Here is a 25,920-nt window from a genome sequence, read left to right as displayed (position 1 = left end):
AGAGAAACCCTGTCTCGAAAAACCAAAAAGAGAGAGAGAGAGAGAGAAGACCCCATATGCTGTGTAGAGAGAGCGGATGGCACTCCCCTGGTTACTAAGCCAAGGAGTAAATGGACCAAGAGGCTTGGGTTAGCGTTTATAACCTGTCCTTGATCAATGTACCTCTATTCTAGGACGAGGCCCAACTTTGCAAGGTTGTGAAACTGCACTGCCTTGGCTTGTCTGAATCTCCTTGTTCTTATTATGAAATGAGAGTCCATCCATGGTCCATGACTCTCCCAAAGAGCATACTCCCTTGCAGATGTGTTTCCTCCTCTACGGCTAGGGGGAGGGGGCAACCAAAGACTGAAGTGGCCAGGTCATCTTCCTTTCCTAGAGCAAGAATAATAAATATAAAAAGAGCAGAAGCGTCTCGAGGTTTCAGAGACTTAGCTGTTAAATGCTATCAAATACTAACTTACCGGTGGCTTACATTAAAGAGGACACTATTAGCATGCTTGCTCCTTTAAGAGATAGGTGTTATTCATAACCCAAGTTTGTGGATGAACAGCCCCAGCCACAGAGAAGCTAAGTAAACAGGGCCAGCAAGCTGAAGTGGCAGGCAGAGGGTTTAAAACTGTAGTCTAGGATCGCGCTGCTTCTCAAATGTGCCTTGGTGGATTAGCTCTCAGCTGCTGCTATAACAAAGTAACACAAACTCAAGTGTCTTACAGATCTGTAAGCCTAAAAATAAATAAAAAAATAAAAAATAAAAAAAATCAGTGTGTCGGTGTGGCTGTTTTCCTGTATCTCTAGGGCCTACAGGCAGGAATCCGTTCCAGCTCCTAGAGGCCACCCTCCCTCCTTCATCTTCAAAGCCAGCGTCTTCCTGGCTCTCCCGTTGTTGCATGTCTTTCTTTGACCATAGCAAGGGATAAATTAACTGATTCATTTCCTAACTTGAATTTTAGTTTAAAAAAAACAAAACATAAAATTTACCATTTATATTTTAGTAGTGTTTAGTATATTCACACTCCCCTCGGGCAAGACCTCAGTACATTTTGCCCTCTTGTGCATCTGAGGTCTACACCCAGTAACCAATTCCTCCCCAAACTGGTATCTACCATTTTCATTTATTTTTTATTTTTAAAGAAATCTTTTTTTTTAAAGATTTATTTATTTATTATATGTAAGTACACTGTAGCTGTCTTCAGACACTCCAGAAGAGGGTGTCCGATCTCCTTACACATGGTTATGAGCCACCATGTGGTTGCTGGGATCTGAACTCCGGACCTTTGGAAGAGCAGTCGGGTGCTCTTACCCATTGAGTCATCTCACCAGCCCCCATTTTCATTTTTTAAAAGGTGGGCTGTTTTATTGTAAGATTTATTTATTGTATGTATGTCGCTGTCTTCAGACACACCAGAAGAGGGTATTGGATCCCATTACCGATGGTTGTGAGCCACCATGTGCTTGCTGGGAATTGAACTCAGGACCTCTGGAAGAACAGTCAGTGCTCTTTAACTGCTGAGCCATTTCTCCAGTCCCTCAAAAAATGTCATTTTTATTTTGTGTGTATGAGTGTTTTACCTGCACGTATGCATACCACAAAGACCAGACCAGGGTGTCAGATCCCCTGGAACTGGAGTCACAGGCAGTTGTGAGCTGCCTTGTGGGTCCTGGGAACAGAACCTGGGGCCTCTGCAAGGGCAGTAAGTCATTTTTTAACAACTGACTCATCTCTCCAGCTCTCTGGTATCTACCATTTTAATTTCTTGTTTCTGTGAACTTTATTTCAGATATTAGTATTAACATGGAGTCTCATGTCGTCCAGGTTGGCCTCAAATTTGCTAAGCAGCCAAGGATGACTTTGAGCCTGTGATTCCTTTTGTTTTGGCCTCCTGAGTGCTAAGGTTACAGGTATGTACCACCATGCCTGGTTTATGGGCTGCTAGGATCATACATACCAGACAAGCACTCTACCCACTGAACGACACCCCCAGATCCTATTTTAGTTGGTTTGAGGCAAGTGAGACAGGATTTTGCTACACAGTAGTAACGTTCCTCCATCGTCTGCTTCAGTTCCCGATTCCCGGTTCCCACTTTGGCTTTCATCAGCCATGGGCTGCGATGTGGAAGTTTAAACTAAATAAACATTTTCCTCCTCTGTGTTGCTTCTTGGTCATGGTATTTACATAGCAACAGAAGGGAAAACTTCCTGTTTGTAGAAGTTACCTTTGGTTGTAGTGTTATTCAAGGAAGCGTTGTAGATCTAACTTCCACTGACGCTATGAATTTAATTTCTTAGTTTTTGTAAAGGATGGGAGTCTGGGGTCCAATTTCCTTGTTATCTATGCTGATGCTCATTTTCCCTAACGCCCTTTGTTGAAGAGACTATCTTGTGTATCTTGTGTATTCTCAGCAGTCCTCCCGAGGCTTCATGTGTCACATGTGAGCGCTTGTCTCTGCCCTCTGTTCCAGTTCTCTGATGTGCTTGCCTCTTACTGCCACAGCAGCCCTGCTTTGATTACTTAGCTCTGTAATGTGTTCCAAAATAAGCACGAAGTTCTTTGAGTTTGATCATTAAAAAAAAAAAAAAATCCTTTTAACTATCTGGAGTCTGTTGAGATTCCATATAATGTTGCTATGTTGTTTTTGTTTTTTTTTTTTTAAAAAAAGGTGTCATAGAGATTTAAAGTTTTAAAATGTCATTATTGTTGTATGAGTCTGTGTACACTGTATGAGAGAGTATGCGCATGTGTTTGTTTGAGTGTGTGTACGAGAGAGAGAGAGAGAGAGAGAGAGAGAGAGAGAGAGAGAGAGAGAAAGAGAGACAGAGAGAGACAAAGAGACAGAGAGGCAGAGAGAGACATACAGACACAGAGAGAGCCAGAGACAGGTCTGCCAATGCACGTGTGAGGTCAGAGAATAGCGTGTGGAGGTGGTTCTCTACTCCCACCTTTGCACTGACTCCAGGATTCAAACCCAGGTTGCCATGCATGCGAGCCAAGCACATTTATCTGCTGAGCCACCTTATTGGCCTCCAAAACGTAACTGAAGTATCCTTCAAGCATATTTAATCTTCTTATCCATGAGCACAAGAAGTCTTGACTTCTTTAAATATATATCTACATTAATTAATGATTTATATACACAAATTGATGTACATATATATTTGTACACACATTTGTACATTAGTCCCTCAGTGTGTGTATACATACGTATCAGTCAGAGGACAACCTGAGGGAGAGGGACTATTCCTCTCCTTCCAGTCTGAGTCCCAGGGATCAAACATAGGCTATTAGTCTTGGCAGCAAGTTCCGTTGCCCACTGAGCCATCGTTCTCATTGGTTTGGGTTAAACCTTTGTTTTTCTGATTGACTGAGTGTCCTATTATCATAGTGTTACATGTCAATTGCTTTCTCTGAAGCAATTGAGATAATCCTGTGGGTGTTTCATTATTAAATCTGTGCTGACAGATTTTCACACATTAACTCACCCTAGCATTGCAAGAGGGACTCCACTTGATCATACTAAGTTCCTCTTACTATGCTGCTGAATTTTGTTTGCTTAATGGTTTTGAAGGGTTTTGTTTGTGTGTTTTTGTTTTTATTTTGCATCACATTCATCAGGAATATGGATGCATAGCTTTTTGGGTTTTGTTGTTTGTTTTGTTTTGTTCCCACCCCCCACCCCCCAGCATCTCTCTCTTATTTGCTATTAGGGTTATGAAGTTCTCAGAAATTGAGCCTGGAAGAGTTTCACTTTTTTTTTTTTTTTTTTTGACAGAACTTGAGAAAACTCCATATTAAACTTTTCTGTAAGCATCTGATAGACATCTTTAGTGAAACCACGTGGTCTTGGGTTGGGCTGTGATTAGTGATTCTGTCTTGTCCCTACTAATGCTGACGTTTCCCACTTCATAATTCCAATCTTGGTCTGTTGCATGCTCCCCAGGAGTCTTTCAATGTTTTTTATCTAACTTATTGCTATTGAATTAAGATTTTATTTTTGTGTCTGTATGTGCACATGAGGGTGGTGCCCACGGATGCCAGAGGTATCCGATCTCCGGAAGCTGGAGTTACATGTGGCTGGGGGCCACAATTCAGGTGTGGGGAAATTGAACCTGGGTCCTTTGGAAGAGCAGTGCTCACTCTTAACCACTGAACCATCTCTCCAACTGCTCTTTATCATGAGTTGCCTTTCATTGTGATTTTTAGTTACATGTATTTTCTCCATTTTTTTTTCCTTTAGGTAGAAGCTTTGTTGGTTGTCTTAGTCGGGGTTTCTATTCGTGGACAAAACATTATGACCAAGAAGCAAGTTGGGGAGGAAAGGGTTTATTTAGCTTACACTTCCATACTGCTGTTCATCACCAAAGGAAGTCAGGACTGGAACTCAAGCAGGTCAGGAAGCAGGAGCTGATGCAGAGGCCATGGAGGGATGTTACTTACTGGATTGCTTCCTCTGGCTTGTTCAGCTTGCTCTCTTATAGAACCAAGACTACCAGCCCAGAGATGGCACCACCCACAAGAGGACCTCCCCCCCCCCCGATCACTAATTGAGAAAATGCCTTACAGCTGGATCTCATAGATGCATTTCCCCAACTGAAGCTCCTTTCTCTGTGATAACTCCAGCTGTGTCAAGTTGACACAAAACTAGCCAGTACATTGGTCTTGCTGATATACTCAAAGACTCGTTGTTCCATTGGTTTCTTTTGTTTTAGGCTTCTTTTGTTCTTTTCCTACTTTGTAGAAAGGTTGTTGGTCTGATTTTGTAGCCTCTGGCTCTGTATCCACTTGCATGCATTTTGTATCTATTTGACAGCCTTGTGTTTCCTTAGTGCTACACTTGTTGCCTTTCATAGATTTTGTTACATTCTTTCTAGTTTCATTTGTCTGCAGGTACTTCGGCATGCTTTGTTACCTCCTTATCCTATTAGTTACTTTAAAGACGTGTTGCTTAGTTTCTACATAGTGATGTACTCCCAGGCTTGTGTTTTTGACACAGCATCTCACTATGTAGACCAAGGGCTGAGATTAAAGGTGTGTTACCCCAGGTACAACCCCAGCTAGTTCCCCCTTTCTTTGCGGCCAATATTTAGCCCATTGTACTTGGTAAAGATACTTTGTACCATTTCAACTTTGTGTACCTTTCAACACTTATTTTGTGGCCTAATGTGGTTTCTCCCAAGGAAAGCATTAGAGAAAAGTGTATTCTCCTCTTGTTGGGCTGGAGTACTCAGTATGGCTGTTAGGTGGCACTAGCCCACGGGGGTGTTCAACCCCCTTTCTGAGTTACATTTTATTAAAGGTCGATGCAAGACCTGCTCCTGTGTTGCCTGTGTTGTCTGTGTTGTCTGTTTCTATCTGCAGTTCTGCTGCTGTTTACTTCCTGTATTTAGGCACTCTCCTGATCACTGCACATACATGATGTCCTTTTTTCTGGGGATTTCACACAGATACAAACAGACACACACACATTCTCTAGCCTGATGCAGCCATTCCTTTATATGGATTGTTTTCTTTCGTCTTTTTTCTTTCAGCTCATGTGAGTCCTTAGATAAACCAAGCCTCTTATGGAAAATACATGATTAAAATTTAAAAAAAAATCTACTAAGTCAACACATGTCTTTTGATTGTAGATTTTAATATTTTACATTTATCTGGGCAATGGTGGTGCGCACCTTTAATCCCAGCACGTGGGAGGCAGAGGCAGGCATATTTCTGAGTTTGAGGTCAGCCTGGTCTACAGAGTGAGTTCCAGGACAGCCAGGGCTACACAGAGAAACCCTGTCTCGAAATAACAACAACAACAAAAAACTACATTTAAGGTAAGAATTGGTAGGGAAAGACTGTCATTTGGTTGCTTCTGTAGTCTTAAAAATATTGTTTTTACATTTAGTGTGTGTGTGTGTGTGTGTGTGTGTGTGTGTGTGTGTTCATATGTGTGAACATCATGGAGGTCAGAATACAATCTGCCAGAATCTGTTCTTTCCTTCTACCACGTGGTTGTTTGAGGGGACAGTCCCATGGTGGGACAGGCAGGGCAGCCGAAGCTTGAAGGAGCTGGTCACACTGCATCTGCATCAGGACATGGGGAGATGAAAGCCAAGTGTGTCAGCGCTTCTGCAGCTAAAGTGCAGAATGTACGAGCCAGTGATTCTACATGGGGGACCTGAAGATGCCTCTTCAGCCACAGAAGTGCTCCTGAGATGATATCCGTAAGATAAGAAACGAGGAAGAAAGCATCTAGGCATAGTGAGCAGTGTAGCAAAGGAAAGAGAGCGTGAACCCATGAGAAAAGATTAGCCTCACTTGTGAGCGGCACGTGACTGGCTTAGCTACATGTCTATCTGGGCAATTGGGCACATGAGATTCAAATTCTGGCTTCCAGAACTGCATGACAATATATTGAAAATGTTGACCTATAACAAGGTGTTTGAGTGCAACATTCTAAGCACATATCCTGCACATACTGTGTGCACACAACTCTAAAATGATATGTCATTTAAAGAAGAATCTTTTGGGGGTTATTTGTTTTGTTTTGTTTGAGTCAGGGTCTCACCGTGTAGTCCTGGCTGGCCTGACACTCACTATGGTAGACCAAGCTGGCCTAGAACTTGAATGTTCCACATACCTCTGCCTCCAGGGTGTGGACCATCATGCCTGGCCTTCTAAGACCAATGATTTAAGAACAGCTAAAAGACTATATCAGGGGGCCGAGAAATGGCTCAGTGATGAAGAACATTTGCTAATGTTCTAGAGGACTTAGGTTCAGTTCCCAGCAGCCACATAGGGCACCTCCTCATGCCTGTAACTCTGGCTCCAGGGACTCAGGCACCCTCTTCTGTCGTCTGCACTCAAGTGCACAGACATGAGCACACAGGTACATAAATAAAAATGAAACAAGTCTTTTAAAACTAAGTGTCCACGTTTATAACATTTTAGAGAGCAACTAGGGCAAAAAGAAGAGAATGGCCCTTCTGCACTGGAAAGGGGAACAGGGCAGGGCCCTGCCTGGCCAGTCTGTCATTCCTCCTACAGTAAGTACCTGACTCATTGGTTACAAACTCATTAATGTTGTTTCACACAATTGAGAAAAGCTGGGATCATTACAGTTCTCAGAAATTCAGGTAGCCAACTGGTATCTTTAACCCCTTCCCCCAGAATACACTCCCAGGTCAACCAAACTGATTCAACAATTGCTCTGAGTTTTTAAAATACTCAGTCCCGGCAGGAGTTAAGGTAACAGATACTCCTTAAGCAGATGAGATGATTAAGCTGCACATTGTGGGTTTTTTTGTTTTTTTTTTTTCTTTTTTTAGGGCATGCTGTTACTTATTTGTCTTGGATGTGGTTGCTAGGCCAGTTCATTCTCATGGTGATGACACCCGCTCATGAGTTCAAACATAAGGAAGACAGATGAATAGGCCCTAGAATCTGCACAGTCAGAAGATGGCAGCTGTCTAGACTGCCGGCATGGGACAGTTCCGGACACTTCATTTCTCACCACTTTTCAGGACAGTAGACTGGGATGTAACAGAGGTGGGCTTGCCATTTCTCTAGCCAGGACCCTAATACACAGATGGCTACCAGAAACAACAAACACGTGCAGTACAAAGTAAAGACATTAGAAAGGCTGAGAACAAGACTTGCTGTTCCCATCAACTGCTTTCCCAATGGTTCCAGCTGCCCAGCTTCCCCTATGCTAACTCTTGGGGGCTCCACCAGGAGCTGAGCCGCCCATGCTCTATGCACACTGCTTCTTCCCTGTCTCACAAAATCCTAACAGTGGGCAGGCAACAGTCTTACTATACTCTTACCGGGCAGTCCTCCTGTGTTATAACCGCCAACTTAGGCTCCAAAGGAGAGGACCATAGGACCAAGAAGGCTCACAATGGGAAATCACGACACTTCCAGGCACTTACAAAATTCAGGTCAAAGGTTGATGGAAGTAAATTTAAAAAAAAAAAAAAAAAAAAACACATTATTTTTCCAGTGACTCATTAACTTCCACAGGGCAGTAAGGAATACAGATTTTTATGTGTCTTTCAAAGATATAAATGCGTAAGGTGATTTTCTTTCAGTGCAGGGCATCTAAACCAGGGTACCGTGCACCCGAGGTAAGTGCTATCACTGAGCTACACCTTCATCCTAATGGTGCAAACGCATATGATTTCTTTTGATAAAAATATTTTTTCCCATATATTTTCTAACATGATGAAAAAGCAATGTACCCAAACAATGACGCTATTAACTGGGAGAAAGGGTGAGGGGTGTGGAGAAGCAGTGCCTGCATTTTTCACAGCTGTGACTAAGAAGATGATGAGCGACGTTCAAGATAGTTACTTCTTTGGGCTTCTGTGTGTATGGGTCAAGTCTTTTAAAGCAGGTCTAACTTTTAGGCAACTGTCATAGCGGTAAGTCCCTGTACAAACGGGAACCATTTTAAATTGTCAACACACTGCTTTGAGAAGCTGAACAATAACATTTTACAGAGAACGTCTACATCTGATGTTTCAGCTTGGCCACAGAGGGAAAGAGCGGCTCTGTTGTTCACGAACTTCATCCATAGAGGATGATGTGGACAACTTGGATGCACTTTCCCCTCCACCAGAAAGGCAGCAGCTGCTAAGGGACTGAAAGCAGCCCAAGGTATGCTGCCACAATGGAACACGGGAGGAGCCGGTATTCCCAAGGTCCCTGAATTTATTATTCACTGGAAAAACAAACAAACAACAACAACAACAAAACAAAACCAAACGCCTCTACATTGCAAGTCTGTCTGGTCTTACCAGTATCGACTGGTTGGGAAGGAAAAGAAAGTTCATTCTCTGGGCCAAAATCCGGATGCGGCTGTGGGGAGCAAGAGGGCCACCAAGACGGAGGAGAACAGATTTACGGCGTTGTTATCCAGAATGGGCTTCCCTGCTATGTGCTTGGTCTCCTGGGTTGGGCTATTGACCACCAAGCCTGTGCTCTCATCCAGACCTGAAACAGAAAGGCAGCCGACGACGTAGAAGACACAAGAAACTGTTAAGAAGAACACACTTTTGTCTTTGCGAGATTCTCAGTGCCTTGTACAAAGACTTGGGGGATAACTGATACGGTGTTATGTTTACAATTTTTCATTTTAAGACTTCCATCCACCCCCCCATCCCTACCCCCCCCCCCGCATAGGTGGACTTTAAAACACCCCAATGTCGGTCTCTCATGTCTCTGGAGTCCCTTTAGGAATGGAAGGCCTGGCTTCTCAGTGGTCCCTCTCTGAGACAAACATGTGGGGTCTGACAGCTGGGACCACATCTGGTCTCAGAACTAGACGTCAGGGTCCGGCACGGTATTGCCGCCAAGGAGGCTCTTAAGACTCCTTGTGTGTGTCTGCTCAAGTGGAAGGCTCAGTGTTCAGTATTGAGAGCCTGGGAGCTGCTCTCTCATGGACAGAGCTGATGACCTTCTAAAACGAGGCCTCGGGAGATGCTGGGCTCTTTGCCAGAGGAGGACATGTGCTGGTTTGGAAGCCAACAGTAAGCCACCAATAGACCCTGCATAATCACTGTGGGGAAGCAGGCCATTCATGCAGTCAGACTAGTATAACAATTATCAAACGCACTTGACAAACCAATGGAAGGAGATCCACTCAATGATCTGATCCAAGGTTTCTGCTTTCCTAGGATTAGGTGACAGCTCAAAACCAAAGCCTGCTTCTTGCATTATGAATCCTGCTTCTTAAGACTTAGAAAGCTCTCCAGATTGGTTTACCAACAAAGAGTAAGAAAATCAAAATTACGGCGGTGACTTCCTGTCACTTCCAGCCCTTGGGGTTGGTTTCATCAGTACATTTAAAAACGTTTTTCAGATTTCTTTCCCATTTCTGGAAAGAAAACGGAAATTACAATAAGACATTGTCTTACCAGAGAACTGCATTGTTGCCCCTAGGAATGAGTCCACGAGTGACCCGAATAACCCAGCCAGACCTCCAAATGCAATAATGGGCCACTGCGGAGCAGAAATGTCTAAGTCGTTCACAAACACCAACTGTGTAAGGAAGTATGCAAGGCCCACGAAGGTGCCACCGAGGACACTGGAGGCAAGTCCCACTGCTGTGACTCCTCCGTTGGTTCCTGAAGGAGAAAGGCGTGCCAAATCATCTGGTTAGCAGCAAATGAGGGATACCGAGAAAAGCAAGCAGAAGAAAACAAAGCCCACACTGGTACACGGCTAGTTAAAATAAAATTAAAGAGCACTCTCTCTTCAAACAAACCAACCAAAAAAACGATCAAACACACAAAACCCAACTGATACATAGGGGCTGGAGACAGGTTGTGTCTAACATGCATGAGGTCTGGAGTTCAAATCCCAGGCCTCCCTACCTCCCACTCCATACACCATACACTCCCAACCCTCTGCTGCTAAGAAATAAGAATCAAAAACTTCCTGATTCATGGAAGTTTCCCACACAGGATACTGGTACTTGAATACATGCATACACTGCTTAATATTCAGATCATGGAGCCCCACAATTTTCTCCTCAAAGTCTCATCGTTCTTCATGGTAAAAGCACTATAAAACTCATTTTTTAGCCGTTAAAGACTATACATTAGGGCTGGAGAGATGGCTCAGTGGTTAAGAGCACTGACTGCTCTCGCAGAGGTCCTAAGTTCAATTCCGAGCAACCACGTGGTGGCTCACAACTATCTGTAATGAGACCCAATGCACTCTTCTGGTGGGTCTGAAGGCAGCAACGTGTACTCACATACATACAATAATTAAGTAAATATTTATTATTATTATTATTATTTTCTTTATTTACATTTCAAATGCTATCCCGAAAGTTCCCTATACCCCAAGTAAATCTTAAAAATAAATTAAAACCCTATAAATTATCCCAAGTAGTCACCTTAGTCCAGCTCACACTCCCAGAACTCGCTCTTGTGCAGAGTCCCCATGGTCAATCCTTCCTCTTCTTTCGCTCCTCTTCCTAGCCTCACATAACCACCATTCTGCCCTGAACTACTGTGAGACCAACTAGTTTACCAGATAGCACAGTGAGATCATGCTGTAACTGTTAGAGGTCTCTAGGCTGGGATGTAGCACTTGGTAGGAGTGATGGTTAATTTTAATTATCAACTTAACACTATTTAGAGTCACATGGAAAGTGCCTGGATGAAACAGTATCTAGATCAGACTGGCCCATGGGCATGTCTGTTGGGATTCTTATCTCAGTTAAAGTTAACTGAGGCAGAAAAGCCCTGCGCATTCCCTGGGCAGGGACCCTGGACTGTCAAAGAGTAGAGAAAGCCAGGTGAACCCCAAAGGCATGCGTTGCTGTCTGGTTCTTTGTTCTAGACGATGCATGTGACAAACCCTTTCTCTTTTATGTTTCTTTTGTGAGGGATTTTTTTCATGGCAATAGGAAGTGAAACTAAGACACTAACATGTACAGGATTTTGATCCCTGGTATCACAGGAGTAAAATAAAAAGACAATTCTATTTTATGTAACCTGTTAACAGCCTTCTTTCCACATACTTTCGATATAATAATCACCACACGGGGCATGGTGGCGTACAACGTGAATACTACTGCCCAGGATGTAAAGGTAGGTGGATCTGACTTCATAGCAAAGCCTGGCCTACCAGGTTACAAAGAGAAACCTTGTGTCCAGAGGGAAAAACTGCTAATACAATGTGTCTTAAAGTCTCAACTGCTGCAAAACACCATAGCCAAAAAGAAAGATGGGGAGGAAAGGGATTATTCGGCTTACACTTCCAGATCACAGCCCATCATTGAAGGAAGTCAGGTCAGGAACTCACACAGGGCAGGATCCTGGAGGCAGGAGCTGATGCAGAGGCCATGGAGGGGTGCTGCTTACTGGCTTTCTCAGCCTGCTTTCTTATAGACCCCAGGACCACCAGCCCAGGGATGACCCCACCCACAAGGGTTGGCCCCTCCCGCATTGATCACTAACTGAGAAAATGCTTTAGAGCTGGATCTCATGGAGGCATTTCCTCAACTGAGGCTCCTTCCTTTCTGACAACTCTAGTTTGTAACAAGTTGACACACAAAGCCAGCCAGGACGCAATGCAAATAGTGTCTATACAATATTGTTTAGTGACCAAATCGTAAGAAAGAAAGGACAGTAAGAACTCAGTAGAGACAAAATTCTTCTCTTTTTTTAAGATTTATATTCTGTGTGAGTGTTTTGCCTACATGCACATCTGTGCACTACCCTGTGCTTGATGGTCCAAGAGGCCAGGAAAGGGCATCAGATCCCCTGGAACTGGAGTTATAGACGGCTGTGAGTTGGCAGGTGAGTGCTGGGAATCGAACCTGCATCCTCTGGGACAATAACCAGTGTGCTCAGTTATTTCTCCAGCACCCCTCCATTTACACTCATTTTTTGTTTATGAGTGTTTTGTTTGCATGTCTGTCTGTGCACTGTGTGTGCCTGGCACTGTGAGGTACCCCTGGAGTTGGAGGTACAGAGGGTTGTGAGCCATCATGTTGGTGCTGGGAACTGTAAGAACAAGCACCCTTACCTGTCGAGTCTGCTCTCAAGCCCCCTAAAACTGTTTTCTTTAGATATGTCTAACCCAATGTTGACTGAATCTGTAGATTAGGAGAGCAAACTGTGTTAAAAACAAAATTGGTCCTCAATACTTTATTGTTTCCTCCCTCCCTCCCTACTTTTCTCCCCACTGCTCTGTGGGTCAATCTCTATGCTCCTTTATTATGTATCTAAGTCTCATTAATATTCTCTATAGATATTATTTATTATCACCAATTTAAGAAGCTATTGCAATTTTACAATTAAGAAGACCAAATACAAACTTCACAAGGCTCTTGAGGAAAACATTAATTCAAGAGGTTTTGTTGCTAGTTTGTAACTAGCAAACTCAAATCAATACTCACCAGCTGGGGCCGGGGAGATGGCAACCAGGAAGGCAACGGCCATGCAAGTGCAAGGACCTGGGTTCAATTCCCAGAACCCAGGTAAAAAGCTGGGTGTGGTAACAGGTGCCTTTTAACCCCAATACTGGGGAGACAGGCTTGTCGCTGTGGCTTGTTGTCCAGCCAATAAACCTACTTGGTGGGCTCTAGGCCAACAAGAGACAACTGTCTCAAAGAACAGAGTGGATGGCTTCCTCAGAAATGACACCCAGAGGCTGACCTTTGGTTTACAAATGTATGTAAATGCAACATACACACACACACACACACACACACACACACACACACACACTCACACACACTCACACACACTCACTCACCAACTGGAACTTTCTCCCAGGTTGTTATTAGCCGAGGTGAGCTTTTGCTCAGAACTGGAGCAACTTCAGAAGCCCAGGTGTCTCCAGCTGAGCTGGCCAGCGCAGCCAAGAGAGACAAACACATCCAGGAAGCAGTGTGTTGCTTGGAAAAATCTATGGGCATTTCCCCGGGGCCGTTCTCTATCATGTAGAGTAGGGCCAGCTCTGTGGGCACGGCGCCATTACAGAACACCTGCACCCAATTCCTCTGACCTCCTGGACACACGTAAGCAGATGGAAAAAAGAAAGAAAAAAGATTCAGTTAGAGGAACATATATATACATTTTTAAGTTTCACAAAAGAACAGTAGCTTTAAAAAAGAAGTAAGGCAGGCCGGGCGTAGTGGCGCATGCCTTTAATCCCAGCACTCGGGAGGCAGAGGCAGGCGGATTTCTGAGTTCGAGGCCAGCCTGGTCTACAAAGTGAGTTTCAGGACAGCCAGGGCTATACAGAGAAACCCTGTCTCGAAAAACCAAAGAAAAAAGAAAAAAAGAAAAAAAAAGTAGTAAGGCATCTTTGTCCACATTATATACTGTTATTAGTAAAACCGGAATAATGAACAATAGACTTGCACTAAAATTCTGAAATTATTTGTTACTGGGGTAAAAGGAATAATGAATTGAATTAGGCTCCAGAAGTAATTTTTAAATAAAATTCATTGGTTCCGACCAGAGCTGGGTTAGGATGAAACAGTCGCTGGGTGTGGAGTGACGTCAGAGGTAATCAGGTTTACCTTCCTTATACTCTGAGTCCTGTCGCTTCTTTATGTCTCCCCTCCATTTCGTGAGTTTTGAAGATGAAAGGAAAAACATCATCAAAGAGGTAAAAAAGCTGAAATTTGCGATGGTTAAGATGAATCCAACCACCAACCCTGGAAGTGACAAACATAAACACAGACTTAGACTTGGTGCGGCATCAGAGTCTGACAGACACGGTCACCATTCCAACTCTGATGCCCCTCGAGCAGGAAACTGAAGGCCATTTGAACTGATAACTTCCAAATGTATTTCCATCTCCTTTCAAATACTGACATAAGATCATTTAAGGCGAACTTTTTATATTCAATTTGAAAAAGAGAATGATTGAATTATTAGGTCATAAACATTTCACATGCAATCAGAATAGTAGGCTAACCTGAAGATTTTTTTTTCATCATAAGTCAGTAGCTCTTTCTGGGGAGAAGAGATTATAGTTTTATAGATTTATATCTTCTTTTGCGTTTCCTCCCTTATATCTTGGGATTTTCTTTTAAAATGAAAATTCAAAAGCAGATAATCTCAGGGGTAGCATGCTTATCTAGGGTGCAGAGCTCAAGACCCAGGGTCTGATCCCAGCCTGGGCAGGTGGCAAAGTCTGTCCAGGGAATCACAGGAAAGTACAAACAAATCCAGGATGGGGCTCTTAAAAACCTGATAATAAAACGTTTGGCTTATTGATTTTGAGAATATTTTGGTTCAAATGAACCCAGTGGTGCAAGGAACAAGATAGTTTCATTTGTATCAGGACAGTCAGCTGATCCTACAAAAATGAGAGTTGACATTTTTTTTTTTTATTTTGAGTAAATGAGTAAAATAAGCATCTATAAAATAGCAACAAAGACAGAAACCAAAAGAGGTGTTTGCTACGAGGCTAAAAGTCACCCGAAGTGAGCAAATGAAGTTAAATCAGGGTGTATTGGCTCTAAGCACATCCTAAGGTCAAAGGAGAGCTACCTTCCATCTGAAGAGAGCCTGCACCAACAGACGGGCATCTCTTATAATGAATGGTTTCTGAGGATGTTTTCCTTCTTGACATTGTCACTGTTGATGACAATCACTCCACTTTTTCAAAGGGCACGATGACTGGGCATGTGCCCATCGTCCTAGATATCCAGAAGACTGGGCAAGGAGGATGTCCGTGTAACCCGGGGCCTCATGTAAACAAGCAGGCAGGCAAGCTATGCAAGATGCCCCGCACCTTCCTAGGAGTCTGTGTAACCCAGGGCCTCATGTAAACAAGCAGGCAGGCAAGCTATGCAAGATGCCCCACACCTTGAGGAGTTTGCTGGATCAGGATGGTCTGTCTGGAGTTACATATTCCTATTGGCCCATACGCCATAGGGGTGACCAGTTTCCTCAGAACATCACATCTGAAAGTATCTGATGGCCATCCTCTCCTCACTGGTGACCGTGATATTAGTATTTTTTGTTGTGCTGGGAAGGGAGGGTGTCACACTCGCTGAGCCCTGCCCAAGGGAGGGGACTCCTGACCTGTAGACTTATGCTCGACTTATGTTAATGTTTCCCAGGCATTGTGCTCATCGAAACAGCTTCTCATGATAACCGACTTCTCCCATCCACTAACTGCAAGAATCGGGCATGCCTGAACAGGTGACATGTATTCCCATCCACCCAGTAGTTCTGCATGTCGGCTGATTAATAAAGTGGTAATTAATCTCTATGACAACAGACCACATCCAGCTTTTCTCAGCTCTAAGCAATTCAAAATGTAGGCTTCTCCCTCAGGAAGACAAGTCAGAGCTGAGTATGGCGACAAGTCGGTAAGGCCAAGCTTGGGGGATGGTTCTACTGCCTCTGGCCTCCCCTGGCACCTCGCCCTGCCACAACATCTCCAGGGAGGCAGGACTCTGATGGGATCACGTTTGACTTCATCTGTCTTCCATGAGGAGAAATGGAAGTTCTATGATAGCATTTGAACCCGTTGTGTTTACTGTCCCCAATATCACAATGTCCTGGGTGCCCAGAACAGTGTTTGCCCCACATGGTCCCTCAGTGCTCCGTTACTGAAAGTGGAGGCAGAAATGGTTAATCATTAAGTCTAATTATCTAGGCCAAAGAAATTAAATTGAAACTCACCAAGTCAAAGGCCGAATAAACTCTCCATAGCTAGACAGAACATGACTATGCTAACGATGACTGGCCAGTACTTCCTTGGAGTAAGTCCCTCCCCTAACCCCACCCTGAGGCTTCTTTTCAGTGTGCACCTTATGCTCTGTTATCTCCACACACTAAAGTACTTCTGGGTCACAAGGGCTCTAAATATCTAAATATCTTCTATAACGCTTCCCTCTTAATCTCAGGCATATACTAAAAGTATGATATGCCCAGCCTGAATGAAAATGTGGCAGGCACCAGGAGAAGCATTTTACACAGGGAACTCCTTGTAAATGCCCTCAGTGCTAGATATAACCATTATTCCTTTCCATTAACAGACAGAAAAACTGTAACATGAAAAGTTTAAGTGACTGACAGACACTAGAAAAGTATTTCTAACTATTAGGATACACTCCACATCAGTGTTACATTTTAATCCTTAGAGAAAGAAAACTCCAAACAGAAACATCTCACGGGGGTAAAAAGATTAGGGAAAGAGCCAAGGCTTTTAAATCTATGGACACTTATTTCCTAAGCACCTACTTTGCGCCAGTCACTATTCAAAGAATCATGGGTATCAACTGTTAGCTCTCAAGGGATGTATCATCTACTAAGGTTATCCCAAGCAGACCAAGGAGCACATCAACAGTACCACAATGTTCTACAGAAATGGACGGCCTTTGTAGCCCTACTTTAGAACTATCAGATACTACTGAAAAGAAAGTAAGTTCATGGGCCGAAGACAGCCTTCAAGTGTACAGTGCCTGGCCAGCACGCACAAAGTCTTGGGTTCAATCTCCAATAGAAAATTGAGCATCATCACGCATGCCTGTAATCCCAACATTAGAGAGAGACCGGAGGATCAGAAGTTCAAGGTCACCCTCCGCTATATAGCAAGTTTCCCTGGGCTATATATAAAATCCTGTCTCAAAAGGAAAAAAGAAAGAAGGTAGAAAAAGATAGAACTTAAGAATGGGTTCCCTTCAACTTTGGTCTTAGTTAGGGTCTCTACCGCTGTGAAGGAGATCATGACCATAGCAACTCTTATAAAGGAGAAGATTAAACTTGGGGCTTGGGAAGTGGTAAGTGTGGCTGCACACAAACAGACATGGTGCTGGAGAGGCAGCTGAGGACTCTATACACAGTTAGGCAGACAGCAGCAAGACACAGTGCTTGCCATACTGGACCTGGCTCGAGCATTTGAAACCTCAAAGCACCCCTCACCCCCATGATGCATTTCCTCCGGCAAAGCCACACCCACTCCAACAAGACCACACCCACTCCAACAAGACCACACCTCCTAACAGTGCTGCTCTCTATGGACCTAAGGAGGCCATTTTCATTCAAACTACTATAACTGTGTTTGACAGTTGCTGGTGGCAAAGCAATGACTACTAATGAGGGACACATTCAGTACACAGGAGCTTCCCCCTCTCCCGGCATGGCATGCTGTGGAGTGTATTACACAGCTGCCTCAGGGTGGCCTGACAGTTGGTTCTCAGCCTGCTTCTCCTAAATGCTGCATATCTGATAACAGTTAGGGACACTTCACTTTCCCTTTTGATTTCACTAAGAAAAGCAAGAATAATGTCAAAGAAAGCTATCAAGGTCAGATGGAGGGAATCCAAAAGATTTTGTTGTTGTTGTTGTTGTTGTTGAGAAACTATGTTTTTTCAAGAAAAGATACTAGGGTATTACCACTCAAGTGTAATCTTAATACAGAAATACATGGATATGAGAGTCACTTTTTTTAAACACACACACATACACACACCTAGGTAGAATTGTAACAAATTCCTTTAATAAACAAAATTTAACTGAATAGACACCATGAAAGGCTACTACTTGGTAAAAATTGACAGTAGTTTTACAGCACATTTGAACATTCTGGGGTTTTTATATCTTTATCTGTCTTCATCTCTTGGTTGTTCCTTCCCAATTTGCCAATTATGAACAGATTTTATCCCAAACTCACACTTCAGTTTGAGTGCCAGGAAAAGCAAAGGTCCCATTTTTTTCATCTTGATATTATAGTTTTAATTAAAACAAAAAAGGTGTTTAGCACAAAATGCAGAGGGGCTGCAACAACACAAATAACCAAGCAGCAAAGCATACTCGCAGTGATATACAGTCATTCACTCTGTGGGCAGCGTGTTTAAGGATGGTATCTACAATGTATTTGCTCTGTGAGTCTCCTCAATAATTAAACTGACCTAGGCCAAAACTACCAAAGATTCAAGTACTATATAAGGGGCACACATTTACCACTTTAGTATTTGTAAAGACTGTAAAGTAAGGCTGGAGAGATGGCTCAGTGCTTAAGAGCACTGGCTGTTCTTCCAGAGGTCCTGAGTTCAATTCCCAGCAACCACGTGGTGGTTCACATCCATCTATGATGGGATCTGATCCCATCTTCTGGTGTGTCTGAAGACAGCTACATATACTCATATATGTAAAATAAATAAATCTTTTAAAAATGTTTTTTAAAAAAAGACAGTAAGCACGCTGGCTGGCACCTTTAGGACCTAGATTGGAGCAAAATGGTGAGCGCGCGGAACGAAAATCTCTGTGTCTAGTAACAGGTTTCTCTTCACAATACTGTTTTTTTCAAATCGCTTGCTAAGGATCATGGTGGCGGCGGCACTAAAATGGGTGAGAGCAAACAGAACTACCTGGAAGCATTCACTTCCAATCCAAAGTGGAGCTTTGTCTAGTGCTTGTCACACATCTACATACTCTTCTCTTCCGGATGACTACAATTGCAAGGTGGACCTCGCTTTGACATCTGACGGCAGGACAATAGTGTGCTACCACCCTTCTGTGGACATCCCCTATGAACACACCAAACCCATCCCTCAACCAGATCTTCTGTATGAGGAAACCCACGAACAGATCCTGAAAACCAAGTTAGAAGTTAGAAAGCGCAAGCAACTGGAGCAAGGACCCATGATAGAACAACTGAGCAAGGTGTTCTACACCACAAAGCACCGCTGGTACCCGCACGGACAGTTATCACAGTCGTCGTCGTAAGAAACTGAATCCTCCCAAAGTCAGATGACTACTCGGGATTCTCCGAGCATCAGGAAATTTTGCTTTGTGTCTTATTCGCCAGCTGAGAAAATGTCCATGGTATCATTAGTAAGGTGGTGTATAGGAAAACAATAAAAATACCCTCTCATGTAAAAAAAAAAAAAAAGACAGTAAAGCAAAAGAAAGAATTATCAAATAGTACAGGTACATCTTACTGTTGAGGTTTGGTCTTTTGCTATGTACTGTAATGCTAAAAACACTGGTCCCCAAGGCCTGGTTGCTTCAGGAATAAGAGAATCTGTATGTACAATGTGACCTTGTTCCTTACTTTGGGGATAGGTGAGTCACAGAAATATGGCCATGAGGGCTGGCCAATTAAAGTTAAGAGCTGCCCAGAGGCGATATGGCTAATTATAAAATGGGGTTATCCATGGAGAAGTAGATTATAATAACATAGAGGGTAGACAGCTGCTCCGCTCTAGTGCTGGTTATGGCTTACTGTAAATATAAAAGTTGTGTGTCTTTTATCCCAGGGAACTGAATGATCTAAGAAGGGGTAGAAGCCCCAATTGAGACTAAATATTATTGACAACATTCTATATAATGTGCATGGCACTCTCAATGGTGTCCATAAAATGGGTCACTTTTCCATAACTGCATTACCACCTACCAGCAAAGAATAAGGTTAAAGACAATGGTACTGAACTGAATCATTCCAGCCCAGTGCCCCACATATGGGGAAAGTGCATTTAGTTCAGCAATACAGCCCAGTGTGGGGATTCTCTAGAAGACATATGTATCCTGGAGTCTTTAGAGAAAGACATTCATCTTATTGTACAAAAATAGGGAGATGTCTTTAAAGTTACCTACTGTAGTTTATGATATAATGAATACACATAGCATACGTGTGTGTGTATGTCTTCATGCGTAAATTATTTGCCAGATTTTTCTGTAAAATTTTTGTGAATCTGCAACTTTGAGAAATGAAAAACAAACAAACACACGCAACAACAACAAAAACCTCTCACCATGTTTCTGTCCCCCAAAGTTAAGAAAACAAACTTACTCTAGGAAAGGGCTCAACATCCCCAAATCCAAAGATTCATGTCAGCTATTTAGCTTCACAGTATAGCAGAGATATAAAATTAATGGGAGCTGGGCGTGGTGGCTCACGCCTTTAATCCCAGCACTCGGGAGGCAGAGGCAGGCGGATTTCTGAGTTCAAGGCCAGCCTGGTCTACAAAGTGAGTTCCAGGACAGCCAGGGCTATACAGAGAAACCCTGTCTCGAAAAACAAAAAACAAAAACAACAAAAAAAAATTAATGGGATTTTATATTTCTGGATGTATTTTCAGGTTGTTATTTGAATCAACTTACCTTTAAATAGTTAAACTAGCTGATGCAAATTGGAGGGTATAAACTCTGCATCGGACTGATTAAAACAGAGCAAATCAAAACAAAAAAATCTTATTTACCGAGTAAAAACAATTTATAAAATTTAAATTTCTTTTTTTAAAGATTTATTTATTATTATACATAGGTACACTATAACTGACTTCAGATGCACAAGAGGACATCAGATCTGATTACAGATGGTTGTGAGTCACCATGTAGTTGCTGGGATTTGAACTCAGGAACTTTGGAAGAGCAGTCAGTGCTCTTACCTGCTGAGCTATCTTGCCAGCCCTTAAATTTCAAAATAAAAGAAAACTTCTGCCTTCACGGCCTGTGCTGCTAGAAACACCCGCCAACAGAAGTTTTGGCCTACGTTTTTCTAAGAGGAATAGCTATCTAATTATCCTACTTCGTTCCTTAAATTAATAAATAACTCCATAATTTATTGGCAAAACTTTAAATAAACTGGCATATTTTATAACAGAAAAATAGCCATTAATTTAACAGAGAAAACTTACATAGGCCTTATTTTCATAGAATTGGAGTTGATATATTAAATATTACAATTTTAATAAATTAAAATAATAAATTTAATATTTTAATATTATACTTGAGTCTTAGAAGCCTGTTTTTTCCTAATAAGAGACAAAAGGGGATGGACCCAGATGGGAGGGAAGAGGAGGGGGACCTGGGAGGAGAAGAAGGAAGGGAAACCATAATCAGAATATTTATGTAAGAAGAAAAATCTATTGTCAATAAAATAAAAAAATATATAAATGACTATGATTCTTTTTTAGTAGGTAATATAATCTTTATAAATGTGCTCTATATCAACATCTATATAATATAGATATGAGACATTAATGGCTATCTATTTCTGATCAGTATACGGAGCTAGCAGTTTGAGTCAGTCATGGCATGTGAGCTCAGCATCTTTAAGACCTGAAGAAAGAAGGAAGGCTCTCTGGCAACAGTTTGAGGTGCAAGGAGACAGAGTGAACGATACCACACTCACGACTGACAGCTTGCTGCCTGAGAGCCAGTTCAAAGGGAGGTCTGTCCAGGTTGGGGTGTGACTCAAGGACAGTTCAAGTGCTTTAGAGAGATGATAAACCAAGTCCTCTTCAAGACCAAGTGTGTGAGACTCCTAAAGGCCCAGTGCCTCGCGGGAAACAGGCGGTAGTCTGTCTAGACCAAGCTGGTTGTCTGTCTAGACCAATTTTTTTAAGTCCTTAAGATAAGCGATTTCAGCCAGGCAGTGTGGTGCATGCCTTTAATCCCAGCCCTTGGGAGTCAGAGGCTCATCTTTATGAGTTCAAGGCTAGCCTGGTCTACAGAGTGAGTTTCAGGTCAGCCAGGACTATATAAAGAAATCCTATCTTGAACCCCCCTCCCCACCAAAAAAATCCAGTATGTCTCCTCCAGATCCAACTCCCTTAATTCTGAGGTTTCCAGACCACAGGGAAGCTCCTTTAGAGGACTGCACGCCAGTATTAGGACCTCAAGGGGAACAAGACCAGACACACCCTCTGGAACCTTCACGAGCTGAGGAGCGGCCAAAGTCAATTCTACCAGACTGGTCCAAGTCCAAAATCCAAAGGAAGTGATGTTAACTGTGTCCTTCATACTCAGCTTCCCTTTCGCTTTCGAGAGAATTCCAAATGGGATTTGTTGACTCAATTGTCTTCACGTTGAGAAATGAATAGAGAGAAACTGAGCTGGAACACCCAGCAAGGCTTTTGCTGGAAGCAGATTAAAAACACTTTTAAAGGCCTTGAGAGCTGGTGAGGTGGTTCAGTGGGCACAGGCACTTGAGGCCCTGAGCTCGTCCCCTGTAGAACTGGTGGGAAGAGAACTGACTCTCAAAGGCTGTCTTCTGAACTCCACATGGGTGTGCTCTCTGTGCCCCCCACCAATGAATGAATGAGTGAATGAATGAATGACTGGGAAAAATAATTTCACGGCATTGACCCTTTTGGCTATAAGTCAAGAATAATAAACACCAAGGCAAAATATAACTGGTAGTATCGTCAAACTCTGTTTGCTCAAATTTTTCATTAAAAGTAGCCCAACGTGCTAAATGCCCAACACACAGTAAGGATAACATTGCCTTTGTTAAACAAACAGTGCATAGCCATCCCTAATACTGATTGCATATTTATAAAAACATTTATAAAAATGTGAACACATTCAGGTACCTTTCATTCTCAACTACCAGAGAAGGAAAGCAGTCAACAGAATGAAAATAATATTTCTCAACTAAGAGAAGAAGTATGATGCTAAGAAACACTATCCAATAATAATTGATAACATCCAATAAACACTGGCATTATCTAGTAAGCGAAGACCTCTCAGGTTATCATTGCATTTAATTGTCACTGGGTTTCACAGGGATAGCTAAACTTGTAGGACCTTTTTGTTTTTCCTCTCCTTTGAGATGGGTCTCACCACATAGCTCTGGCTGGCCTGGATTGCTCTGTAGAGCAGGTTGGCTTGAAACTCATAAGAGATCCATTTGCCTCGGTCTCCAAAGTACTGGGGTTAAAAGCAAAAGAATCTGGGGATGGGGACAGAGCTCAGTTGATCAAGTGTTTACCTAGAATGGGCAGCGTCCTACGTTTTAGTGCCAGCGTCCCACAGACGGGTTGTGATGGCGTATGCTTTGCATCCCGGCACACAAGTGAGGTGGAGCCCGTAAGAACTTAAAAGTTCAAGATTATCCTCAACTGTGTCCAGATTATTGAGACCAGCTTGAGCTACGTGAGGTACGATCAATTTCTGGGGGCTGGAGAGATGGTTCATAAGTAAAGAGCTGCTCTTCCAGCGGACCAGAGTTCAGTCCCTGGAACCCACATCCAACAACTCTCAACCAGACACAACTCTGGATCTAGGAGATCCAGTGGGTCTACATCCCTGGGCTCAGCAGGCCCCTTGCACATACTGGCAGAGGGACACAGACACACACTCCCCTCTATTTCTAATTATAAAAGAATAAAAATAGATATTAAAGTAGTCCGAAAGTATCTTCTGTGGTAGCCAAACCTGTAGGCAAGCCTGTAATCCCAGTACTAGGGAAGCTAAAGCAGGCGGGGCGGAGCGGGGCGGGGCGGGGCGGGGCGGGCTGGAGGGCGAGGGACAATAAAAGGCGTTTATTTTTACAAAACTATAGGACCATGTCAGCACATGCTCAGGTTCTTCCCATGGCACCAGGACGGTGCTTTGGCCAGTGACTTTGCCTGATGTTTATGTTTCATTTATTTTCTGATAAATCCTCCAGGTTACACACTGAAAACCCTCCCGAGAAACAGGGAGAAGGCACAGTTATTATTCAAATGGATCTTGCGCAGGTCTACTCTAGTTTATGAAACTCTACCATCACGCACTTCCATATAAACAGAAAAATGGCATAAAGCCTGTGCCCAATTCAGTCCTAAAAAGTAACCCAGAACTGGTTGGAATTGAGCCGTTTGAGATTGCTGGTAGCAATTTCCAAGATTTCTTTCTCTTACTCTTCCATTTTACACCTTAAAAAGGGTGTTCTGGTCATTCTGCCAGCAGGAGACCAGCCCAAGTACAGAAGAGCCAAGGTCAAGGTTCACAGAGGCAATCTGGTTAGCCTAATCACCTCAATTACAAAGTCGAATGTATATGTTACTCTAAAGGCATTTGCTCCTGCAGTTCCACACAAGGAAATACTGAGTCACATAAAATTCAGTCACTGATAGCCCTGGTGGCACGTGTCTGCAATCCCAGTACTAGGGAGGCAAAAGCAGGCGACCTCTATGAGTTGAATACAGGCCAGCCTTGTGTACACTATGAGTTCCAAGCCAGCCAGGATTATACAGCGAGATGCTGTCTTAAAGTTGTTGTTGTTGTTTTTTTAATAAATAAACAAATTCAGTTATACTCAGAATTCAGAAAACATAAGTTTAAATTAAAAAACAACTTGTAATTATTTTAAACACTCAAAAATGAAAACCTACCTCCTAAAGCCCCACTGTGGTCTAGACTTTTCTTTTTAAAGCCATTACAGGCAATCACAACAGGAACCACAACGGAGAACAGCCAGCGCCATGGAGAAACAGGCCGCAAGGTACCTGTTGTAAAGGGAGAGAGACAGGCTGTGAGCGACCTGGACGGGTCCAAGCATGGAGAACGATGTGAAGGCTTGGTCGTCTGTAAAGGTTTTGGATCTATGTATGTGTGTGTATGTATGTGTGTATGTATGTATGTGTGTATGTATGTATATATGAATGTATGTATGTATGTATGTATGTATCTATCTATCTATCTATCTATCTATCGAGAGACAAGGTTTCTCTGAGTAGCCCTGGCTGTCTTGGAACTTGCTTTGTAAACCAGGCTGACCTCGAACTCAGAGATCTGCCTGCCCCTCTATCTTCCAAGTGTTGGGATTAAAAGCGTACGCCACCACCACAACTTGGTTTATTAAATATTCTTAAAATTCTTTTCATACACTATGAAGAGCTAAGAGGGCCAACTGAGCCACAGAAGATTGAGAAAAACCCTTATTTGGGCAAGTGAAGCTACAGCTCATTCATTTACATTCGGCGTCTGGTCCTAGTAGAAGAGACGAGCTTAGAAATCCTAGTTTGTTCCACTTACTTATATCAGAATGCTCTTGTGTGCATAGGGAAGTTCTAAGCCAGCTTCAAAACTTAAAATCTGTGTGTGTGCCAGGTGTTGTGGTGCACTCACACCTTTTATCCCAGCATCCGGGAGGCAGAGTTAGCAGATCTCTTTAAGTTCTAGGCCAGCCTTGTCTATGTAGTGACAGCCTGTCTCAGAAAAAACAAAAACAAAAAAACAGTGTATATGTATGTTTATGTGTGACGTATGTGCCCGAGTGTATATGTATTTGTGTATGTGTGTGTATAGATAACCTGTATGTAGAAGTCAGGATAACTTTTAGTTGGCCCAAGAGTTCCTGGAGATTCTCCTATGCCTCCTACTGCCCAGGAGCACTGGAATTATAAATGCGTTCTACTGGACCCAGCCTCAAGTGGATTCAGGGGATTCAAATTCAGGTCCTCAAGCTTGCACAGCAAGCACGCCTAACCCAGAGTCACTGCCTCAAGTCCCTGTTTTGAAATGTTAAAGATCTCACTGGAATGTTGGCCCACATAATTCCAGAACATAGGAGCCTGAGACCAGAGGATTTGAATTTGAGATCACCCAGGGCTACAAGCTGGGGCCTTGTCTTAAAACAAAAAAAAAAAAGCTGGGCGTGGTGGCGCACGCCTTTAATCCCAGCACTTGGGAGGCAGAGGCAGGCGGATTTCTGAGTTCGAGGCCAGCCTGGTCTACAG

The 25,920-nt window shown here is 43.0% G+C and overlaps 1 protein-coding gene and 1 pseudogene across 7 annotated transcripts in view; one reads left to right on the top strand and one right to left on the bottom strand.

Moving 5' to 3' along the window:
- The window catches only part of Tmem19 (transmembrane protein 19), a 41,734-nt gene that overhangs the window by 13,906 nt on the left and 1,908 nt on the right, over window positions 1-25,920 (bottom strand). For 5 of the 7 annotated variants that reach the window (XM_029542635.1, XM_021205420.2, XM_029542633.1 and 2 more), the window contains 5 exons: window positions 24,574-24,687; window positions 14,026-14,163; window positions 13,254-13,508; window positions 9,896-10,105; window positions 7,928-8,972 (listed from right to left, as the gene is read on the bottom strand). In XM_029542635.1, the coding sequence (XP_029398495.1) occupies window positions 8,809-8,972; window positions 9,896-10,105; window positions 13,254-13,508; window positions 14,026-14,163; window positions 24,574-24,687 (881 nt within the window). In that variant the 3' untranslated portion in view covers window positions 7,928-8,808. Of the gene's footprint in view, window positions 1-6,592; window positions 7,905-7,927; window positions 8,973-9,895; window positions 10,106-13,253; window positions 13,509-14,025; window positions 14,164-24,573; window positions 24,688-25,920 lie in introns of those variants that run through there. The other 2 variants (XM_029542631.1, XM_029542632.1) reach the window with 2 other exon arrangements.
- Window positions 18,794-19,195, top strand: LOC110326818 (annotated as a pseudogene).

The sequence above is a fragment of the Mus pahari genome, chromosome 9, assembly GCF_900095145.1.
Source record: "Mus pahari chromosome 9, PAHARI_EIJ_v1.1, whole genome shotgun sequence".
Classification (NCBI taxonomy): domain Eukaryota; kingdom Metazoa; phylum Chordata; class Mammalia; order Rodentia; family Muridae; genus Mus; species Mus pahari.
The sequence above is the reverse complement of the archived record's forward strand: the minus strand, read 5'-3'. Positions and strand labels throughout refer to the sequence as shown.